We start from the raw sequence: 19,744 nt of genomic DNA on the forward strand, positions 1-19,744 counted from the left end.
AGGATAAAAATCTTTCGGGCAGGCTTTGTTAAGATCCCGAAAATCTATGCACACTCTCTATTTGTTGCCTGGCTTGGAGACTAATACCATGTTTGCCAGCCAGCTCGGGAACTGAAACGTCCTGTAACCATTTTTTTTTTTACACCATCCACGAAGCACAAACTAGCATACACTTATAACGTGATACCAACCCCAAAAGAATATTATTTCATCAAATGCAAAAGTCATCATTCCTCACAAAAGTATAGCAAAGGAACTCGATACTCTTGACTTCACCAAGGCCAACTCAACACTCATAATATCCGGACAATGTCATGCGTCCATCTCGCCTCCTCGCCTACTCCGCCTGTAGACCCTCCATGGTGCCTGGAGACACATCCTCACCTGAAATGTAGGCATCATGAGTCTATAACCCAGCAAGTATTATCTCATGTAATAAAGCATAGCATCCATAATGTAGTAAAGGTAGGAGACTAAACAATAGAGACATACCTAAAATATCGCGTATCAATGAAGGAATATGTGGTAAATAAAGTTCCTACACAGCTAAATAAGATGAATATGTGGTAAATAAAGTTCCTACACACCATATGATCTTGCATCATCATCTGACAGTTCTTTACCATCCTGTTGCTATGCAATTCCTCCCCTGACGGTAATGAAACACTATATTCCGCAACCATTCGTTCAGGTATAATGCCCAGTTTTGTGAGGTAAGCCTCAGATATAAAGGAATGTGTAGCTCCGGAATCTATTAATACACGGGCTGGAATATTGGCGATATAAATCATACCTGTGATAATAGCTGTGTCCAGGTCCACCTGCTCTTGAGTCATCGCAAATACTCTCCCCTTGGTTGGCTCCTTGAGCAGTGGACATTCTCTAGCGAAGTGTCCTGACTTCTTACACATATAGCAAGCGTCTGTACCCGTCAAACACTGCCCAGCGTGAATCTTCTCGCATTTGGAACAGCGAACCTTGTTTTCAGCCCTGCCACCAGTGCCTTCAGCTGCTTGTGTCTTCTGAATTTGCTGCCGCGACTGCGCCTGCTTAAACGACTGCTTTCCTGGATTCTGACCCGGAACTGACCTCTTCTTTCCCGGCTCCTGCTGATCCCGTCCTTGATAACTCAATCTCTTGTTCTGAGCTTCCTTGACCATGTCATTTCTGTCTCTTTCGGACATCAGTGCTTGGTTAACTGCCTCTCTAAATGTGGTGACCCGACTCAACCTGATGTCATGGCGAATAGCCGGCCTCAACCCTTCGGTGAAGTGCTTCAATTCTTCGACTGGTTGGCTGGTAATCATAGGTACGAAATAGCGTCCTCTCTCGAACCTCCTGACATACTCTGCCACCGTCATATCTCCCTGACGAAGCTCCAAGAATTCCCGTGCCAGTCGTGTCCGGTTGTCAACTGTGAAATACTTCCCATAGAATACCTCCTTAAAATCAGCCCACGTCAAAATAGTCAGATCCACAGTCAGCCGCGCACCCTCCCACCATACCCGAGCATCATCCCGGAGCATGAATATCGCACACCTGACCTTGTCCGCATCTGTGAGCTGCATGAAATCAAATATCGTTTCCAGAGACCGAATCCATCCCTCTGCAGCGATTGGGTCTGTGGTGCCTTTAAACTCCGTCGGTCCAAGCTCCCGAAACTGCTTGTAGACCGGTTGCGTACTAGGTGTAGAACGTCTGGGGGTGCTTCCCTGCTCCCTAGCCTGCAATATTTGTTGAATCTGTTCCCCATGAATGCGGTTCTGCTCATGTAGAAGTGCAGTAAGTCCTTCTAGAAACTGGTTGTTCTGACCGCCCAACTCTCCGTTATTGTTGTTCCTTCTACCAGCCATATCCTGTACAATTTCCGATTTAATCTCATTCATATCCCATAATTACATATCAGTATAACAATCATAGTATGACTAAGTGATCGCATTAAATACAGAATTACAATAATGTAGATCTTACAAACTATTGGCCGAAGTAGTCGAGTTCCTGACGAGATGGCTAGCGCATGATGTCCCTTAGGAGTGTGTGCTCTGATACCAACTGAAACGTCCTGTAACCATTTTTTTTTTTTTACACCATCAACGAAGCACAAACTAGCATACACTTATAACGTGATACCAACCCCAAAAGAATATTATTTCATCAAATGTAAAAGTCATCATTCCTCACAAAGTATAGCAAAGGAACTCGATACTCTTGACTTCACCAAGGCCAACTCAACACTCCTAATATCCGGACAATGTCATGCGTCCATCTCGCCTACTCCGCCTGAAGACCCTCCATGGTGCCCGGAGACACATCCTCACCTGAAATGTAGGCATCATGAGTCTACAACCCAGCAAGTATTATCTCATGTAATAAAGCATAGCATCCATAATGTAGTAAAGGTAGGAGACTAAACAATAGAGACATACCTAAAATATCGCGTATCAGTGAAGGAATATGTGGTAAATAAAGTTCCTACACAGCTAAATAAGATGAATATGTCACATATCCGGTAACCACACTTAGAGCCAGTCAACAGTCCCATGAACCTAGAGGTACCTCGTAAAGAACATGCATCCAGTCATATAGCCGAAGCTAACCATATCAGTCAAGTTTGGATGGGCCCTCCCCGGAGCTCATCCCGGGTCACCCATCCCGTACTGCTACCACATATGCACATATTCAACCAACTAGCCACATAAAACTTATTCTACCTGTACCATAAATATAACAATAACTCAATCTATCCAGTTACGGTCAACATATCAATATACCATATCCATGTGTATCTAATCTAATCATTTCATAGGAAAAATTTATTATCAGGCGCACGTATATAAATTTGCAACAAGAGACTGAAAGTTAGTAATTAAGATTACCATACCAGACTTGGACTCAAGGGAAATTAATCGATTCTCATGGCATCTATTACCTTACCAATAACCAATTCAATTCCTACTCCAGAAGAAATTTGCAACACTTACAATTGATTCTATCAATTCACTACAAACTGTACCATCACAAAAATCCTAACAGTAATAAATCTCCGAAGAAAACAGATTCTTAAATCTCCTAATCAACATGAAGAACACTTCCACCAAAAGAGTCAACTAAGATTTTCTACATCAGTATAAAAAATGAATCAACAATATAGCCAAACCACACAAAATTCCAATTCACAATTTATAAACGATACCAACAGTGAAGTAAATGTATTGAGTGAAACTGCACAACAATTCTGAAGCAAAATCCCCACGGAGTCTCAAATTCAATCTAAAGCCTCACAAATTTCCTCAAACCAAATCCAGAATTTCCATGGGAAAGCTCAAATAACAACTGACATCTCGGTCTAACATTTAATCAAACAGGTTATGCACAACTCTCTAAACCATGTTCATCACCAAAAACAGGAACTCAAACTAGATTCCCAACTCATCGATCACCAGCCAAGACTTTCAGAAGTGCATATTGCGGAATTTGACCTCATCAAATTGAAATCACTGCCACAACTTCAAAATCATAAACGAACCTAACACAAAAATCTTCGGCCGAAACCTCCAACAGAACACATCCTTACAGAGGAGAAGTCAATCCAACACATTTACCAGAAAACGATCGAATGCATCCACAAATGAGAAAAACAATCGAAAACATCTACCCAAGGAGCAAATTCGAACATCTCCAAGGAAAGAAAAAGCTACCAGAACATCTCCAAAGAAATCAAACATCATCAACGCAGACTTCACCGATCATAAATCCGAATTATATGCAAACCAATTGACCAAATCAAAACCCAACAGAGAAGAAGCCTTAACCGAAACAATCACACGCCGATAACCTCTCCTTATCGAGTTTCCACCCCTCTATACCTCACAGATCTTATGCTATCACCGTAAGATATACTTGCCTGCTCTTGCGCTTCCCCGTTCTCCTCGAGACCCCCGCGACTTCCACTGCGCGTCCTCATTTCCCCTGTCCGATCTGCTCCTCACGGTGGCGATCGGCTTCCAAATCCAGCGTCGCCCTCAGCTTCCACCACCGAAGCAGTAGCTCCGCCGAGGTTGACGGCGCGTGAGGAGACGGTGATTGCACTATAGGGTACCGGTTGATGTGAAGATTAGGACTCTTTATACCTAGGGTTATTAAGTTGGCAATAGCTTAGGTTATTAACTTAGGTGAGAATGGCTAATGTACCCTTATTTGTTTCCCTAATGAGTGTCAATTTAGGTAGGTATAGCCATTTAATTCTACATTTGTTTCCCCTAGTTGATGTTAACGTAGATAAGTTGAGTTATTTAACCCCTATTTAATTCCTCTTAATCTTATCATTTTGATCCTTCTAACCCTATTGTATCAATTCATCTTCTATCCTCGCCTCTATCCCCTTTTTTTTCACGAAAATTCAGTAATTTAAACCTCCTGTTTATGCCCATAAAGCCTCATTCTGCTACTTATTTAATAACCTCCCCAACTGGGGCTTAGGGAGCCTTACAGGAACTGCACCTCGCGTATATGACCGGCTTCCAGAAGCTTTTCCACCTCCGCCCGGATGATGGCATTCTGCTCGGCGTTGAAATCTCTTTTTCTTTGCTTTACCGACCGAGCGTCCAGTCGGACATGTAATTCGTGCTGCGCGATGCTCGGCGAAATTCCGGGCAGCTCATGTGTCGACCAGACGAAGACATCATGATTTCTTCTGAGACATTGGATCAGCTCCTCTTTCTGCTTCTCCTCCAGATCGGACGCAATAAAGGTTGTGGCCTCCGATCGGGTGGGGTGAATTTGCACTTCCTCTTTTTCTTCATAAATTAAAGTGGGTGGCTTTTCGGTGATGGCGTTTACCTCGATCCGGGGCATTTTCCGAGCGGAATTGGCTTCTGCTCGGACCATCTCAATGTAACATCGCCGAGCTGCTAGCTGATCTCCTCGTACTTCTCCCACTTGGTCCTCCACAGGGAACTTGATCTTCTGATGAAAAGTTGAGACGACCGCCCGGAATTCGCTGAGCGCCGGTCGTCCCAAAATGACGTTGTAGGACGAGGGAGAGTCAACCACCACGAAGTTTATTGTTCTTGTCCTCCTGAGCGGCTCTTCTCCCAGCGAGGTAGCCAGCCGAATCTGGCCGACCGGCTGAACTTCGTTACCCGTGAACCCGTAGAGTGGAGTCGTCATGGGTAGCAGCTCGGCTCGATCAATTTGCAGCTGATCGAACGCCCTCTTGAATATGATGTTGACTAAGCTCCCTATGTCAACAAATACGCGATGAATAGTGTAATTAGCTATTACCGCTTTGATGAGCAGAGCATCGTCGTGGGGTACTTCAACTCCTTCCAAGTCCCCGGGCCCGAAACTAATTTCGGGTCCTTCCGCTCGTTCTCGGCTACAGCCGACTGCATGAATCTGGAGCTGCCGGACGGTTGGAGTCTCCTCCGGTCGGCCCGCCAGAATAACATTGATCTCGCCTCGGGAAGTATTGCTTCTCGGGACCGTTCTCTGGACGCTCGGCGATTCTCCTTCCTTGGAGACTGATGCCGATCGGGAGTCTGTCGCTGTCGTCTATCAGCTCGCGTCCGATCGGCTTCATTGGCTCTTTGTCGCCTGTCGACTGAGGGAGACCGCCGTTCGGCATTCCGAGGCACAGGATGAGCCACGAAGGGAAGACTTCGACAATCCCTTGTGTTGTGGGTATCCGTCCGGTGGAAGGAGCAGAACATCGGGGTCCATCTCTTCTTTATCTTGGGCCGAGCGGCAGCTACCTCTTGCACATGGGACCTAACGTGGGGGGATCGGATTGCTTCAGCCCTTGGTCCTCTGGGCGGCTGATGAGTAGCAGGTTGTTTCCGCTCGGACGGAGGAGGCCGCTCGGCTGGAGTTTCTTTTTTCCGAGCTGCTTGCGCTTCTTCCACATTGATGTATTCATTCGCCCGGTGTAGCATGTGATCATAGTCTCGGGGCGGCTTTCGGATGAGCGATCGGAAGAAATCTCCATCCACTAGGCCTTGTGTGAAGGCATTCATCATAGTTTCCGAGGTGGCCGTTGGAATGTCCATCGCCACTTGGTTGAATCGCTGGATGTAAGCTCAGAGCGATTCACGGGCTTCCTGTTTGATGGCGAACAGGCTAACGCTTGTTTTCTGGTAGCGTCTACTGCTGGCGAAGTGGTGGAGGAAGGCCGTTCGGAAGTCCTTGAAGCTTGTGATGAATCCGTCTGGCAGCCTTTGAAACCACCGTTGGGCCGATCCCGAGAGAGTGGTAAGAAAAACTCGGCACTTTACTCCATCTGTATATTGATGGAGGGTTGCCGTGTTATCAAACTTACCCAGATGATCATCTGGGTCGGTTGTCCCACTATACTCGCCGATCGTCGGAGGTACGTAATGCTTGGGCAGAGGGTCTCGTAGAATAGCCTCTGAAAATTGGCGATTGATCCGCTCGGGCGATGCTTCCGCTCGGGGGGCTTTCCCCTTCCTATCATCTCGTCTAGGCATTTCATCCGAAGAAGACCCCCTATCTCTGTGAGTTGGTACGGCTTCAGGGGTGCGGAACAGAGCCCGATGAAATGCGACGGTGGCAGGTGGTGCTTCCGCTCGGCCACCAGATGCTGATGTTGCTTGCTGCTCCGGCCGCTCGGATGCGGCTTTCTGTTTTTGCTCCACAAGCTTGGCGGCCCTTATCTCGATCAGAGCGTCGAGTTCCTCAGTCGAAAGTGTCACCGCGTGTTGTCGTCCAGCCTCGTCCATTGTTTCCGATCGGATGCAGGAGCGTTCCCACAGACGGCGCTAAATTGATCCTGTCCGAATCGCCGAACCAAAGGACGCTGGGCACGTGGCGCGATCCTAGTCAATGGAGTGGATCTCCGGCTGGTCGAACGAAGCTCCAGCGATCCTGCACAAAAGTCGAGCCGGGAAGGGATTCCCGGCAGTGACCCTCTGACGCTCAAGTCAGGTAAGTGGTGGAAAAAGTGGCTACCAAGCTTGTATTATGTGTACCTTTTGAGAAGTAAGAGGCTCTTTATATAGGGCGGGGAAGGAACTAATGCACGTCCATCGAGGTGCATACGTGTCAGCAACCCATACCTTGGTATGCACTTGTCAGAGAGCTTACCTGACACCATACTGCTACAGTCCGAGCATGCCTTCGATGGGACAACAGGACACCCCGTTGTCAGATTAGGAGTATGGCGTAGCCATACGACTTGACAGCTGTCAGAAGATGTTCCCGTCTTTTACCCTCCGGCCGGCCGGGCGAAGAACGTCGTCCGGACGGCCTTAATTCCCGTCCCGGCCGGCCAGGCGAAGAACGTCGTCCGGACGGCCTTAATTCCCTGCGCCGGCCGGGCGGTACGTCCTTCCGCTCGGCCATTATGTACTGTTTCATTTGAGCGTCGGAACCCTAGTCCCTACCAGGGTGCCTTTTACTACCAGATGTCCCTTTCTTCCAAGTCCGATCAGCTCGTCCTTCTCCGGCGGGCCACTGGGCCCTTTGACCTTCCCGTGGCGTTGACCCCTCGTTATGGGGTTCCGGATTCTTACCACCGGATCAATTGAGATCCTTACTACAAAAGGAATTTATTTATTAAAACCCAAGGACTTTTCATCTACTTTACTTGTCGGATTAGATTGGACTCTTAATTTGGAGCTAAGCACTAAATTACAAACTTTACAACTAACGAAATATATTATTTATAAAGATAGACACGGTAGCTCCTTAGTAAGATTTCATAATTACAAACCCTCAACATCAAAAGAAGAAGATCATGAAGAAAATCAAAATAATATGAACTTAATGAACATAGAATATAGCACACTGGAAACTAATACAAACAACATTGCTGAGAATAATTATTTATTTTATGATGACCTAAATGAATATGTTTACATCCCATTTGAAATAGCTACTTATTTCACTAAAGAAGATTTAGAAAAATTTGACCTCCTACACCATAAATTAGAACCTGACTGAATGTTATATTTTGATGAAGATCACAATATAATTGCTAAAAAGCAAGATTACTTTTCAATAGTAAATTTAATGAATCCAACCGAATCTAGTAGTACTAGTAATTTCAGACCACAACCATTACAAGTAAGATACCCTGAAAGCTCTATGAGAACTATAGATTATGGAGAAGGACATCCCCCAAGAACGAAGATTACTCCATATACTAATAACAATCCTTTATTGAGAACAATAGGAAAAAGGAGACCACATGAAATTACTTATTTTTGGCAAAAATTCGGTCTTATTAAATATTGGAGAATGCGATGATCCACAACTTTATGATACCTATTTAGAACAATGGATAGTCTCTGTTAAAAGAGATTATCAAGTCAGACATGAACTGGACATAGAAACAGGGGAAGCTATGATAAGAGTAGGGGAAAATTACTTAGGCGATGTTGCCAGGGCAGCATGGGAAGCTTATAAAACCACATATCCTGAGGAAGTAGCCAGAATAGCGTCACAAGGAAATAACATACTCAATTTTTGCTATACAATTCATAAGCTATTTATCACGAGAGACGCTAATACTGGATTAGATATAAGACAAAGAGGAGCTATGAGGGACTTAGAACAATTGCAACTCTTTAGCTGGAACTGGATTAAACCTTTTTGTAATGACTTCTTAACATTAACAGCCGTTTTAGGAAACTATTGTAACCCAGAGCTAGGGGAAAGACTCTTTAGCAAACTTCCAGGAGACTTAGGAAAGGAAATACATAAGGCCTAGATAGATATGAATGTAGCACCACAATACGATAACATTAGAGTGAGAATCCAACACATTATTTCCATACTCAAAGAAAAATATACCTATATCCACATACAAAAACAACTCAAAAATCAACAATATAGATTTTGTAGCCAGATATATACCCCTCAATAATATGGCCTCACCCAACCTAGGCCAAGACTAAATCATTCATCAAGAACACCAAGAAAATCGGTATCAAGGCACAAGGCAATAAAACCAAAAGACCTACTATGTTAGTAAAAGTAGAGAAAAGAAACCCTATCTTAATAAAGAGAAACATGTGCGAAAATTTAAACCAAAGAAGACGTATGCTAATACCATCATATGTTTCGCCTGTAATAAACCAGGCCACTTATCTTCTGTCTGTCCAAATAAAAAGAATTTATATACTAGAGAAGCAAAGCTAGTTACCTGCACAAATCTTGATTTAGTAGAAGTACAATCAGATGTTTCTGATACATCCTCCATCTACTCTATTGTATCTGTAGATGACATAGAAGAAGTTATTCCTCCTTCTGACTATAGTCTTGTAAACTCCTTCTTGCAACCTTCATACCAACAGTATAACCTACATTCTGAAAGCTAAAACTACATACCTTATGATACACTAGATAATTTAGAAGAATTATGAGATGAAGTTCTATTTGCAGATACTAATCTAATGCTTAAACAACACAGTACAAAGCCTACAGAAGAACTTAACTGTCCACATGAGTGGATATTCAAAACAGGAATTGATAACATTCCTTATTTTTTTATAGCTATTATCTATCTTTAGATAAAAGAGGTACCTGTAAGTTATGTAAGAAACAAGCCTGTAATCTTTGCCTTCAACAATTGTTTTATATTACAATACCTATAAGCCAACTCTCTAAAGGAGGTACTCGAAATTTTTTATTAGAAACAAGAGTCTCTGTATTAGAAACTCATTAATAAATTAGAAACAGAACTATAAACCCTAGATAAACAAATGAAAGAAAACCTTCCTCTACATCCCTCTTAGGCTACTCCTGATAAAGGCAAAGGCTTACAACTTACACCAATGGATATGATAGATAGAGATTTGGTCTTTATAAAAGCCTCTAGTATCTGTAATATGGGAAAAACTCTAGATATTAGAGTCAAATGTCTGGTAAATATCCATGGCCATGAGTTTACCCTACATGCTTTTCTAGATAGTGGAGCCACCAACTCCACTATAGATGAAAACTTTTATAAAAAGTGCATCACAACCGTTACTAGGTACACAATTTGATGGCCAACAATTAGCTTGCACGTAATTCGTCACCAACACCCATTTGAGATTTTATGACAACTGTGGTAAATGTAGCACACCACTTCCACTTTCAAAACTATGGATTAAACCATTATTACATCCTAATATTCACTTAATCGTAGGCTTAAATTTTCTTGTAGTACCAGATAGAGCTTTTCTCCTAACCAAGGATTATGCTCTTTCCTTTTCATCACCTATAATATCCCCAATAGTATCATATTATCCCTTTGTTGTCCACCCCTTAACCACCAAACCTCACATAGAACTCCTACCTTTTGACAACACACCATCTTGTCAATGTTCTCCTAAAAATGCATGTAAACGACCCAATAAGCAACTACAACCTAATAACCAAACTTGTGCCATAGACTCTTCTAACCAACAAGATCAGGAAAACTAGCCTCACTTGGCTGGTCAAGCCCTATAACTGAGGACACCTAGATCCCACATGATCTCATACTTCCACAACAGTTAGTTCAAATAATAAACACACATAAACCTGATTTAGACTCCCTCATTTCTAGACTAGAAAAAACTAGAAATTATTGGAGACAATCCTACTAAATATTGGGACCGAGACAAAGTCTATTGCAAACTATCAATAATTAATCCAAACCTTACAATTAAGGCTCAAGACTTAAAATATACAAATTGGGAAACTGAAGAATGTAAAATGCACATTAATCAACTCTTAACTTTAGGAGTCATTCAAAGGTCCACATCTAGGCACCGAAGTCTAGCCTTCATAGTCAATAAAGGATCAAAACAAAATGTGGCCAATCTAGAATGATATTTAACTACAAGAGACTTAATGATAACTGTCAAGAAGATGATTATAAAATCCCTGACAAAGACCAACTCTTAAATAAAATCCAAAACTCAAAATGATACTCTAAATTTGATATGAAATCAGGATTTTGGCAAGTCAAAATGCACCCTAATTCCATTGAATGGATAACCTTTTCCTGCCCTGAAGGACATTTTGAGTGGCTTGTTATGCTTTTGGTCTTAAGGTAGCTCCTCAAATATTCCAAAGGAAAATGGATGACATCTTTCGAGATGTTTCTCTCTTCACCTGTGTATATGATCCTATCCGAATCGTTGAACCAAAGGACGCTGGGCACGTGGCACGCTCCTAGTCGATGGAGTGAATCTCCGGCTGGTCGAACGAAGCTCCGGCGATCCTGCACAAGAGTCTAGCCGGGAAGGGGTTCCCGGCGACGACCCTCCGACGCTCAAGTCAGGTAAGTGGTGGAAAAAGTGGCTGCCAAGCTTGTATCATACGTACCTTTGGCGAAGCAATAGCCTCTTTATATAGGACGGAGAAGGAACTAATGCACGCCAGAGGTGCATACGTGTCAGAACCCATACCCGTATGCACTTGTCGAGAGCTTACGACACCATCCGCTACATCCAGAGCATGTTCTTCGATGGGACAGCGACCCCGTTGTCGAGACTAGAAGTATGGCATAGCTACGACTTGCTACCGCGAAGATGTCCCGACTTTACCCACCTGTGGGACGCCTCGGCTACTGCCGGGTAACGTCGTCTGGCGGCCTTAATTCTTTCATACGGCCGCGACATCCTTCCGGGTCATTATGCCCTGCTTATTTGGCTGGAACCTGGTCCCTACCAGGTTCCTTTACTATCAGATTTCCCTTTCTTCCGAGTCCGGTCGGCTCATCCTTTTCCGACGAGCCACTGGACCCTTTGACCTCCCCTCAGCGTTGACTCCTTCTTATGGGGTTCCGGATTTTTACCGCCGGATCACTTGCCTTCCTCTCGAGTCTAGTCGAAGGAGGCAAAGTCCGACTGACTAGACTGCCGATCTGCCCGAACAATGATCATTGCATTAGGCCGCTCAGCCAGGCATAAGGATGCTTATCCGTGCGGCGATATCTGTCCGTTCGGCGATACTTTGTCCATGCCTTGTATTTTCTTGGAATCGACGTCCGTTGTTCTCCCACACTACCCGTCACATGCTCTGCGCACGGTAAGGGGAGCTCATTAAATGTGGCTAGTAACCGGCTGACACGTGGCGATCGTGTATTTGTCAGAGTATGGCGGTTGCGTCACTTTCGATGGGACAGCCGCCGTTTGAAACGGACGATCAGATGACAACCTCGATAGCGACGACCTGGATCGGACGGCGGAGATCGCTCCCGGGCGGCGATATAAGGCCCTTGACTCCGTTTCCGCCGCATTTCGTCTTCTTCGTTTCCAGACTCCTGTCGTTCCTCCTTTCGCCGGCGACCTTGTGCTCAGGCTTTCCGACGATCACACGGCTTCTTCCGATCATCTCTCTCGCTTGTAAGACCCTTTTTCTCACTCCAGACACATTCTTCTTTCTGTTAATCATCCTTTTCAGTCAGGTTTCCTCCATTGCTTGAACCCTCCTCTTCTATCCCGCATTCTGGCCTTTCGATCATGACCAGTACCTCGCAGTCAACCGGCGATACTCCGGGTCTTTGGTACTCGAACATGGAAAGTCGGTTCGACGAGGAAGACGCCTTGTGCCTCACTCGAGCATATGACCTACCGATCGACCACCAAATAGTGTTAGCCACACCTTCCGATCGGCCTCACGATCCTCCGCCCGGCACTGTTGTTTTCTTCCGGGACCAATTCCTGGCCGGACTACGTTTTCCACCTCACAAGTTTTTCTTAGAAGTTTGCAACTATTTCCGCATTCCGCTCGGCCAGGTAGTTCCCAACTCTATTAGGTTGCTGAGCGGAGTGGTAGTTTTGTTCAAACTGAACGGCATTCCCTTAACCCCAAAAATCTTCCACTACTTCTACTATCCCAAGCAAGCCGAGTGGGGCACCTTTGTTTTCCAGTCTAGGATAGGCTTTGTCCTTTTCGATAATATGCCGAGCTCCAACAAACATTGGAAGGAGCATTTTTTCTATATACGCTTTCCCGAGCGGCCCACTTTCCGCACCAAGTGGCAGACGGCTATGCCCGCGCAACCGGAGCTCGGCAAGTTTAGAGGCGACGCGGACTATCTCCATGCAGCCGAACAGCTAGTCGGTCAGCGCTATCATTTGACAAGATGCTCCTCCCGGGAGTAATGCATATATTCGGCTTGTCTTCTACTCCAGCCGATCTGCCTTGTAGCATGAGTAAGCTCCCGTATCTTCCCCTTTATTTTGTTCTAACTGACGATTTATTTTACCTGCCTCTAAGTTCATGTGGCGTGCGAGCCACGAGAAAGTCAAATTGAAGGCCGCTTGATCGAGGCGGTGACGAGCAAGGAGGCGTGAACGGGCCTTGCTTCTACCGATCCGTCCGCGAAGAAGGTGAGGGGACGTAACGTCCACCGCCTCGGGCGCCCCTGCCGCCATGATGAGGCCGGGGCAATATAGAACCCACGACCAAGGCGAAGTGGAGGCCGCTCGCCGATGATGTGCCACGCACTGGAAGCGGAGGCGGACTGATCACTTTCCGCCTCTACACTTGATGAGCCACAACCTTAGCGGGGTGCGGATAGGCCGTCCTAACAGTTTCCCTCGAGTACCCGACCCCTCGAGATTCTCCGAGGCCGGCTTGAGGTGCCGCCGTCGGCCCTTCAAGGACTCGACGACGACACGCGTTAGGGCGAGCTACCTCCTCTTCTGTGTGGGCGTCTCGAGTGGGCGGCGGCGGAATTTACTTTCGCTTGCCTCCCTTCGAGGCGTACATGGCCGCAGCGATCGTTGTTTCTGAGCAGATGATCACCCTGACGGGCCCTCTCGCGCAAGCTTGGATAGATGCTCGGAGTCGGATAGCCAAGTTGACTCCCGGGCAGCTCGGCGATAGTAACCTTCAATCAGCTACCGGGGTATAGCCCCTCCCCCTCTTCTCTCTCCTATTTGAAGTTTTTAACCTGTTCACGTTTGCTAGCAAAACTGGGTGGAGCAGATCGCCATTAGCGATCGGTTGGCCGAGCTGGAGGAGGAACTGAAGAAACAAAGAGCAGCGGGGGACGCCAGGCCGTCGACGGCCGCTCTAGAGAAAGCCAAAAAATCGTTGGAAGCCGAACGGAAACGAGCTAATGATTTGGCGAGCAAGGTCGTTCGGCTTGAAACAATGATTAAACAACGAGACAAGGAGATCAAGACGGCGACCACTTGGAAGCAACAGGCTATCAACGATATGGACCACATGAAGGTGGAGATCCGGGGGCTGGAGCAACGCATCAAGGACCTGGATGCTCTGCTGGCCACCGAGAAGGAGAGCCGCTCGGCTGATCTCCAAAGATTCGATGGAGACTTGAAGGATCTCCAAGCTGCTAGCGACGCTGCCCATGCCGCGCTCAAAGAATATCAAGGGGGGGAGTCGGCCCGCTCGAACGAAGTGAGGAAGGCGTTCCTCCGCTCGGAAGACTTCGGAGAGAAGTTTACCGACAAGATATCCCTCACGTTCGAGGAGGCAATCAAGGCGGCGGTGGGCTATCTGAAGACCAAAGGTCACCTGCCTGCCGATCTGTCCATCCCCCCCGAGGATCTAGCGGGTGTGATGGACACCATCCCCGACGCTCTTTTTGATTTTGACGTGTGAGGAGAGCTTTTATAAACTTCTTTGTATTCCCGCCGTTCGGCCCTACTTATCGCTGTAGTGACCTTTTTTGGCTTGCATAATAGATAATTTTCTGTTCCTCTCATCTTTTATGTTGGCCAGGCATTTTTTTCCCCATCGCGACTAAGTGTTCTTTAAAACTCTCCTCGGTCATTGCTTGCCATACCCAATTGTCTTCAATGTATTTCATAATGCAATCAGTAGCCGTCAAGTACTCCACACGCCGCCCAAAGGTTTCGCATTTTTAATCATTAACTATCTTTGCTTTACGCTTCACCCTCGTGGGTTTCGTTAGATTGTACCTTCCGCCAGTATTTATATTTTCGCCTCGAGACAGAACGCTTGAGTTTCACAACATGATATTTATAGCCGGTCAAGGTCACCAACGACGGGCTCGCCGCTCGTTGTTTACGGGTTAATCACCACCGATCTTTTCCGGTGGCGTACCGCTCGTGCCTATTGCTATTATAGCCTGCCTCGTCCTTATAACGACGCGGCCTCCGATGCGGCGTCTCCGATTATAACGACCGGGCTGGGGGCCTACGCTTGAGCTTATTTAACGCCTGAGATATAAACGTTCTCGCGACTCGATTCGGTCGGGGCTCCGTCTTTAACTCGAGCTCGACTCATGCGGACGATCTGGCGGCGACTCGATCGGCGCCGCCTTGCCGCCGATCTGTCTGCCGGAGACGCTCGTCCCTCTCGGTCCGCGGCCGACGGTAGCGACGATATTCGAGCGAGCCGATTATTTATCGACTACGTTAACGATATGGGAGCTCCTGACGATGCCTGCGTCCGATCCTGCCTTCGATATTTATATTATAGAGCGCCGTCCTCCCTCGATGCGTCGGAGCCCCGCCGATTCGCTCCGCGGATTATATAGGTACGGTAGCGTCCGACGGGGCTTCCGACGTTTCGGATTATTTATAGGCATATTTAGCGTCGGGCTCCGCGGATATTATAGCGGTCCGATCGCGGCTCTCGACGACTCGCCTTTCGTCGCATTGGTCCGCCGGAGTTATTTATGGCATCTCTATGATCGTCGAGTTATACTCGTTGCCCGTCGGTATATCGATTAACGACGGGCTCGAGATTGGTCGACCATGCCGATATATCGGACGCGACTGTCGTCTCGATATCTGAGCGGCGTTGATCGGATCGGGTTGCTCTCGATCTTTATGGCTCGTCTCTCGATATTTAACGGCCTGAGTCGCCGTCGGTACTAAATCCTTGGTCTCTTCCGGTGATATTTATAGGGGGCCGATCTTTAACGACGAGCCTGGCCGGCCACCAGATATATTTATAACGCTTCCCTTTCGACGACCTACTTCACTATAGCAACGAGCCCGATCGTTATACGAAAGGCTAATTATGGCTCGATAGTCGCTTGATTTACTTGCCGATTCTCGAGCTCGTCGGGCTTGCTCTCTACGATTTTAACTCGTCCGGCTACAGACGTCCACAGACGGGCCTGGGTTAATCCTCAATGCTGTGTCTGTCGTCGGCGACTGCCTTCTAACTTATCTCGTGAATGAACGGGTTTATGCCTAACCGCCACGGTCATTTGATCATGCGATGCATGCCCCTCCCGGCCCTCACTGTGGATCGGTTCAGGCCTTCGCTATTCTAAGGATGCTATCGCTCGGATATGCCCTTTCATCCAACGCCCTGCGCCAGCCAGGAAGCGTACTCTGGCCGAGCGACTTCGGTATATGTTCGAACATTTTGGCTCCTGATAATTTACCTTCGTCGGGGGCAGGCCTTCGATTCTTGTCGACAATGCCTTATATCTGTTCTCTTGATTCTTCATTTCCGCATTTCCAGTATTCAAAAAAAAAAGTACACGGTGATTTACGATACATACACCTCACCCCGCGTTGAGGTCGGATGGGTTCGCTCACGGCCTATCTAGCTGACCGCCTGCCTTCCAATAATACGCTACTCGAGCTGGAGCTTTTCGATGATTTCAAGGACCCACTGAGCTTCAAGCGTCAGACCGACGTAAAGGGCTTGACTTTCTTCCGCACAAGATCGCCACTTGAATGAACCGGAACGACTACCGGTGTAGTTTTGCTTCATCCGACCATACATTAACGTGACGCCTTTACCTCTCCTCTTCTACCAAATCTAACTCATATGTTCCTCCTTTCTTGCTGTCATCATCGTAGCTCGATCCGGACTCGGGCCGACTTCAACGGAATGACGGCCTCACCTCCGAGATACCAAATGGAACGGTGCAGACTCCGTCCCTTCTTTGGAGTCGTTCGGATGGCCCACAAGACGCCGGCACTTCATCCGCCAACTCCTCCTAAATGGTCGGCGAGCGTGTAATATGAAGAATTTCCTTGGACTTCAGCCTGACCGCGTTCTCGAGGATAGGCCACGGACGTGAAATGTTGCTCAATGCCATAGCTTTTGCACCAATCCTCTAACATCTTCCCTGTGAATCGCCGCCTGTTGTCGGACATAGTCGGCGAGGGATGCCGAACCGACAAATGATGTGTTGCGGATGAATTTTTACCCATTTATCTTGGCTAGCGGCTCGACCTCCATCCACTTGGAGAAATAGTCTACCGCCACTAGTAAGAATTTCCTCTGCCCAGCCGCCATCGGAAATGGACCCACAATATCCATTCCCATTGATCGAACGGACATGAGACGATTGATGCCTTCATCTCCTCTGCTCGATGGGAGAAGTTGTGATACTTCCGGACAGGTAGCCACCGTCCGAGCGGCATCTGCTTGTAAAGTTGGCCAAAAGTATCCGGCCAAGAGGATCTTCTTGGCCAATGACCCCTGCATGATCCTTGATGTACTTCGGAGGATGTGTGAGTCCTCCGAGCTACACATTTCAGCAAAGGGCGCGAAAGCTTTCTTGTAAAGCCGATCTCGATGAGTGTAAACCGGCTCTTCTTCCGAGGAGCGCTGCATATTCATCGGATGGTGTGTGCCGAACGGAGGAATTCTATAATAGGCGTCCTCCAGTCACTTGAAACGTGAGGCCTTGCATCCGACATGCGCCACACCAGCAGATTTTTCAATTGGTTGAATGGCGACCGCGTTATTGAGCTATCGAGTTTGGCTAACTCATCGACTTTGGTTCTCCGCTCGGGAATCTTCCGAATAAGCATCTCTGAAAGTAGCTTTGAGTTTTCAAAGGCCTCAGCAGTAGAGTTTAAGTTTCTAACGCAGCTTGATTTCAAAGGTGCTGGAAGTTGCCGAGCTCCAACCTGTGAATCCGAATAAAGTGTCACCCGACCGACATGCCTGTAATCGGCTATAAGGGCCTCATACTCCTTCATTGTTAGTAGCTTTGTAATCTAGCCGGACGGATGCATCTTCCTGAGGTGAGAGTAGTAATATTCCGATCCCACTTCCGAGCCGAGTGGAGGATCCATCCACATATATTCTCCACATAGCTTCCGGCTCTGGCCTTTGCACTTCGGTCACAAAATCAGCCAAGAATTGGGCTTTGATCGCCGAGCGGGGCTGATATTGGATGTCAAATTCACTTAATTCTGTCGTCCACTTGATAAGCCGTCCGGACGCTTCTGGATTCAACAGTACTCTTCCGAGTGGACTGTTCGTCCGGACAATGATGGTGTGAGCCAAGAAATACGGTCGCAGGCGCCGAGCGGATCAACATCTTTTAAAATGTGGCTTAGAAAATACACCCTGCCTTCGTTGCTCCTCACAAGTGCCGAGCCTACAGATGCTCTGCTACTCTTTACAAATAAATATAAAGTGACTCACCCCGATCGGCTTGGAGAGAATTAAGATATGTCTTCAATTCTTCGGTCATTCATTCTTCGTCCCATCGGAACTTAGTAGCCTTTGGCAGATCTTGAAGAATGGAAGGTCCCTGCCGGTTTTGAGATGAATCGACAAAGCTTATCACCGGTCAACCTCACTTCTCTTGTATTTGGGGGCGGCATGTCTTGCAGCTTTCACCTTGCTAGGATTTGCTTGATTCCCCTCTCGGTCACTATGTACCCCAAGAACGCCCTCCTTTTGCTGCACTTCGGGATTTAGCTCGACTCCATATTTGCGCAGTCGGAAGGTTTCTTCCATGTCCTTGAAAAGATCGGCCGCTCGGACGGATTTGATAAGAATGTCGCCCACATAGACTTCCAGATTACGCCTAATCTGCTCCTTGAACACTTTGTTCATCAAGCGTTGATAGGTGGCCCCGACATTCTTCAATCCGAGGCATCACATTATAGCAATATGTGACGTACGGTAGCCAGCTTACTTTTCTTGATCTTCCCGGCGAGCGGCACTTGATGATATCCTTGATAGGCGCACATGCAAATTAATTCGCTGATTAGCCAGAGTCCACCAACTGATCTATCCCGGGGGATAAAAATCTTTGGGCATGCTTTTTAAGTCCCGAAGTCGATGCAGACTCTCCACTTGCCGCCCGACTTGGAGACCAATACTCACGCTGGCTAGCACCTATGTGTGGCCTCCCTAAGTTTCTCCACTGATGATGCTGCGATTCTAATATCCTCTTTTTCCGCTTTCGCCGAGCATCCGGCCGAACATGCAACTCATGCCGAGCTAGGTTCGAAAATTCGGGCAACTCATGTGTCGACCAGTTAAGACATCATGATTTCGTTGGAGGCATTGGATCGCTCCTTCCGCCTCCTCCTCCGCATCGGAGGCGATAAAGTCGTGGCCTCCGATCGGGTTGGATGGATCTGAACCTCCTCCTTTCATCATAAATTAAAGCAGGAGGTTTCGCCATGGCATGTACCTCGATTCTGGGGGCGCGCGGAATTAGCTCGCTCCACCATTTCGATGTAACATCGCCGAGCCGTCCGTCCTGCATTTCTCCACTTTGTCCTCCACCGGAACTTGATCTTCGATGGAAGGTCGGGACCGCGCGAATTCGAGGCGGCATCGTCCAAAATGACGCTGTGGGATGAGGGAGTCGACCACCACGAAATTTATGGTCCTGGTCCTCCCGGCGGCTCCTCCCCAGTAAGTAGCCAATCTCATCCCAACTGCTGACCTCGTGCGCGAAACCCATAGAGCGGGTTGTCATGGGCAGTTTCTGCCGATCAATTGCAATGATCGAACGCCTTCTGAATATGATGTTGACCGAGCTCCCCGTGTCGAATATGCGTGAATAGTGTAATTTGCTATTACCGCTTTA

At 47.1% G+C, this 19,744-nt stretch overlaps 1 protein-coding gene across 1 annotated transcript; it reads right to left on the minus strand.

Moving 5' to 3' along the window:
- Positions 1-337: 337 nt before the first annotated feature.
- LOC122004294 lies at positions 338-19,489 on the minus strand. The gene is made up of 3 exons (XM_042559205.1): positions 19,343-19,489; positions 588-1,856; positions 338-406 (listed from the first exon to the last, which is right to left on the minus strand). The coding sequence occupies exons 1-3, from the start codon at positions 19,487-19,489 to the stop codon at positions 338-340; spliced, it is 1,485 nt and encodes a 494-aa protein (XP_042415139.1).
- Between the last annotated feature and the right edge of the window lie 255 nt (positions 19,490-19,744).

This window comes from Zingiber officinale, chromosome 7B, assembly GCF_018446385.1.
Source record: "Zingiber officinale cultivar Zhangliang chromosome 7B, Zo_v1.1, whole genome shotgun sequence".
Classification (NCBI taxonomy): Eukaryota; Viridiplantae; Streptophyta; class Magnoliopsida; order Zingiberales; family Zingiberaceae; genus Zingiber; species Zingiber officinale.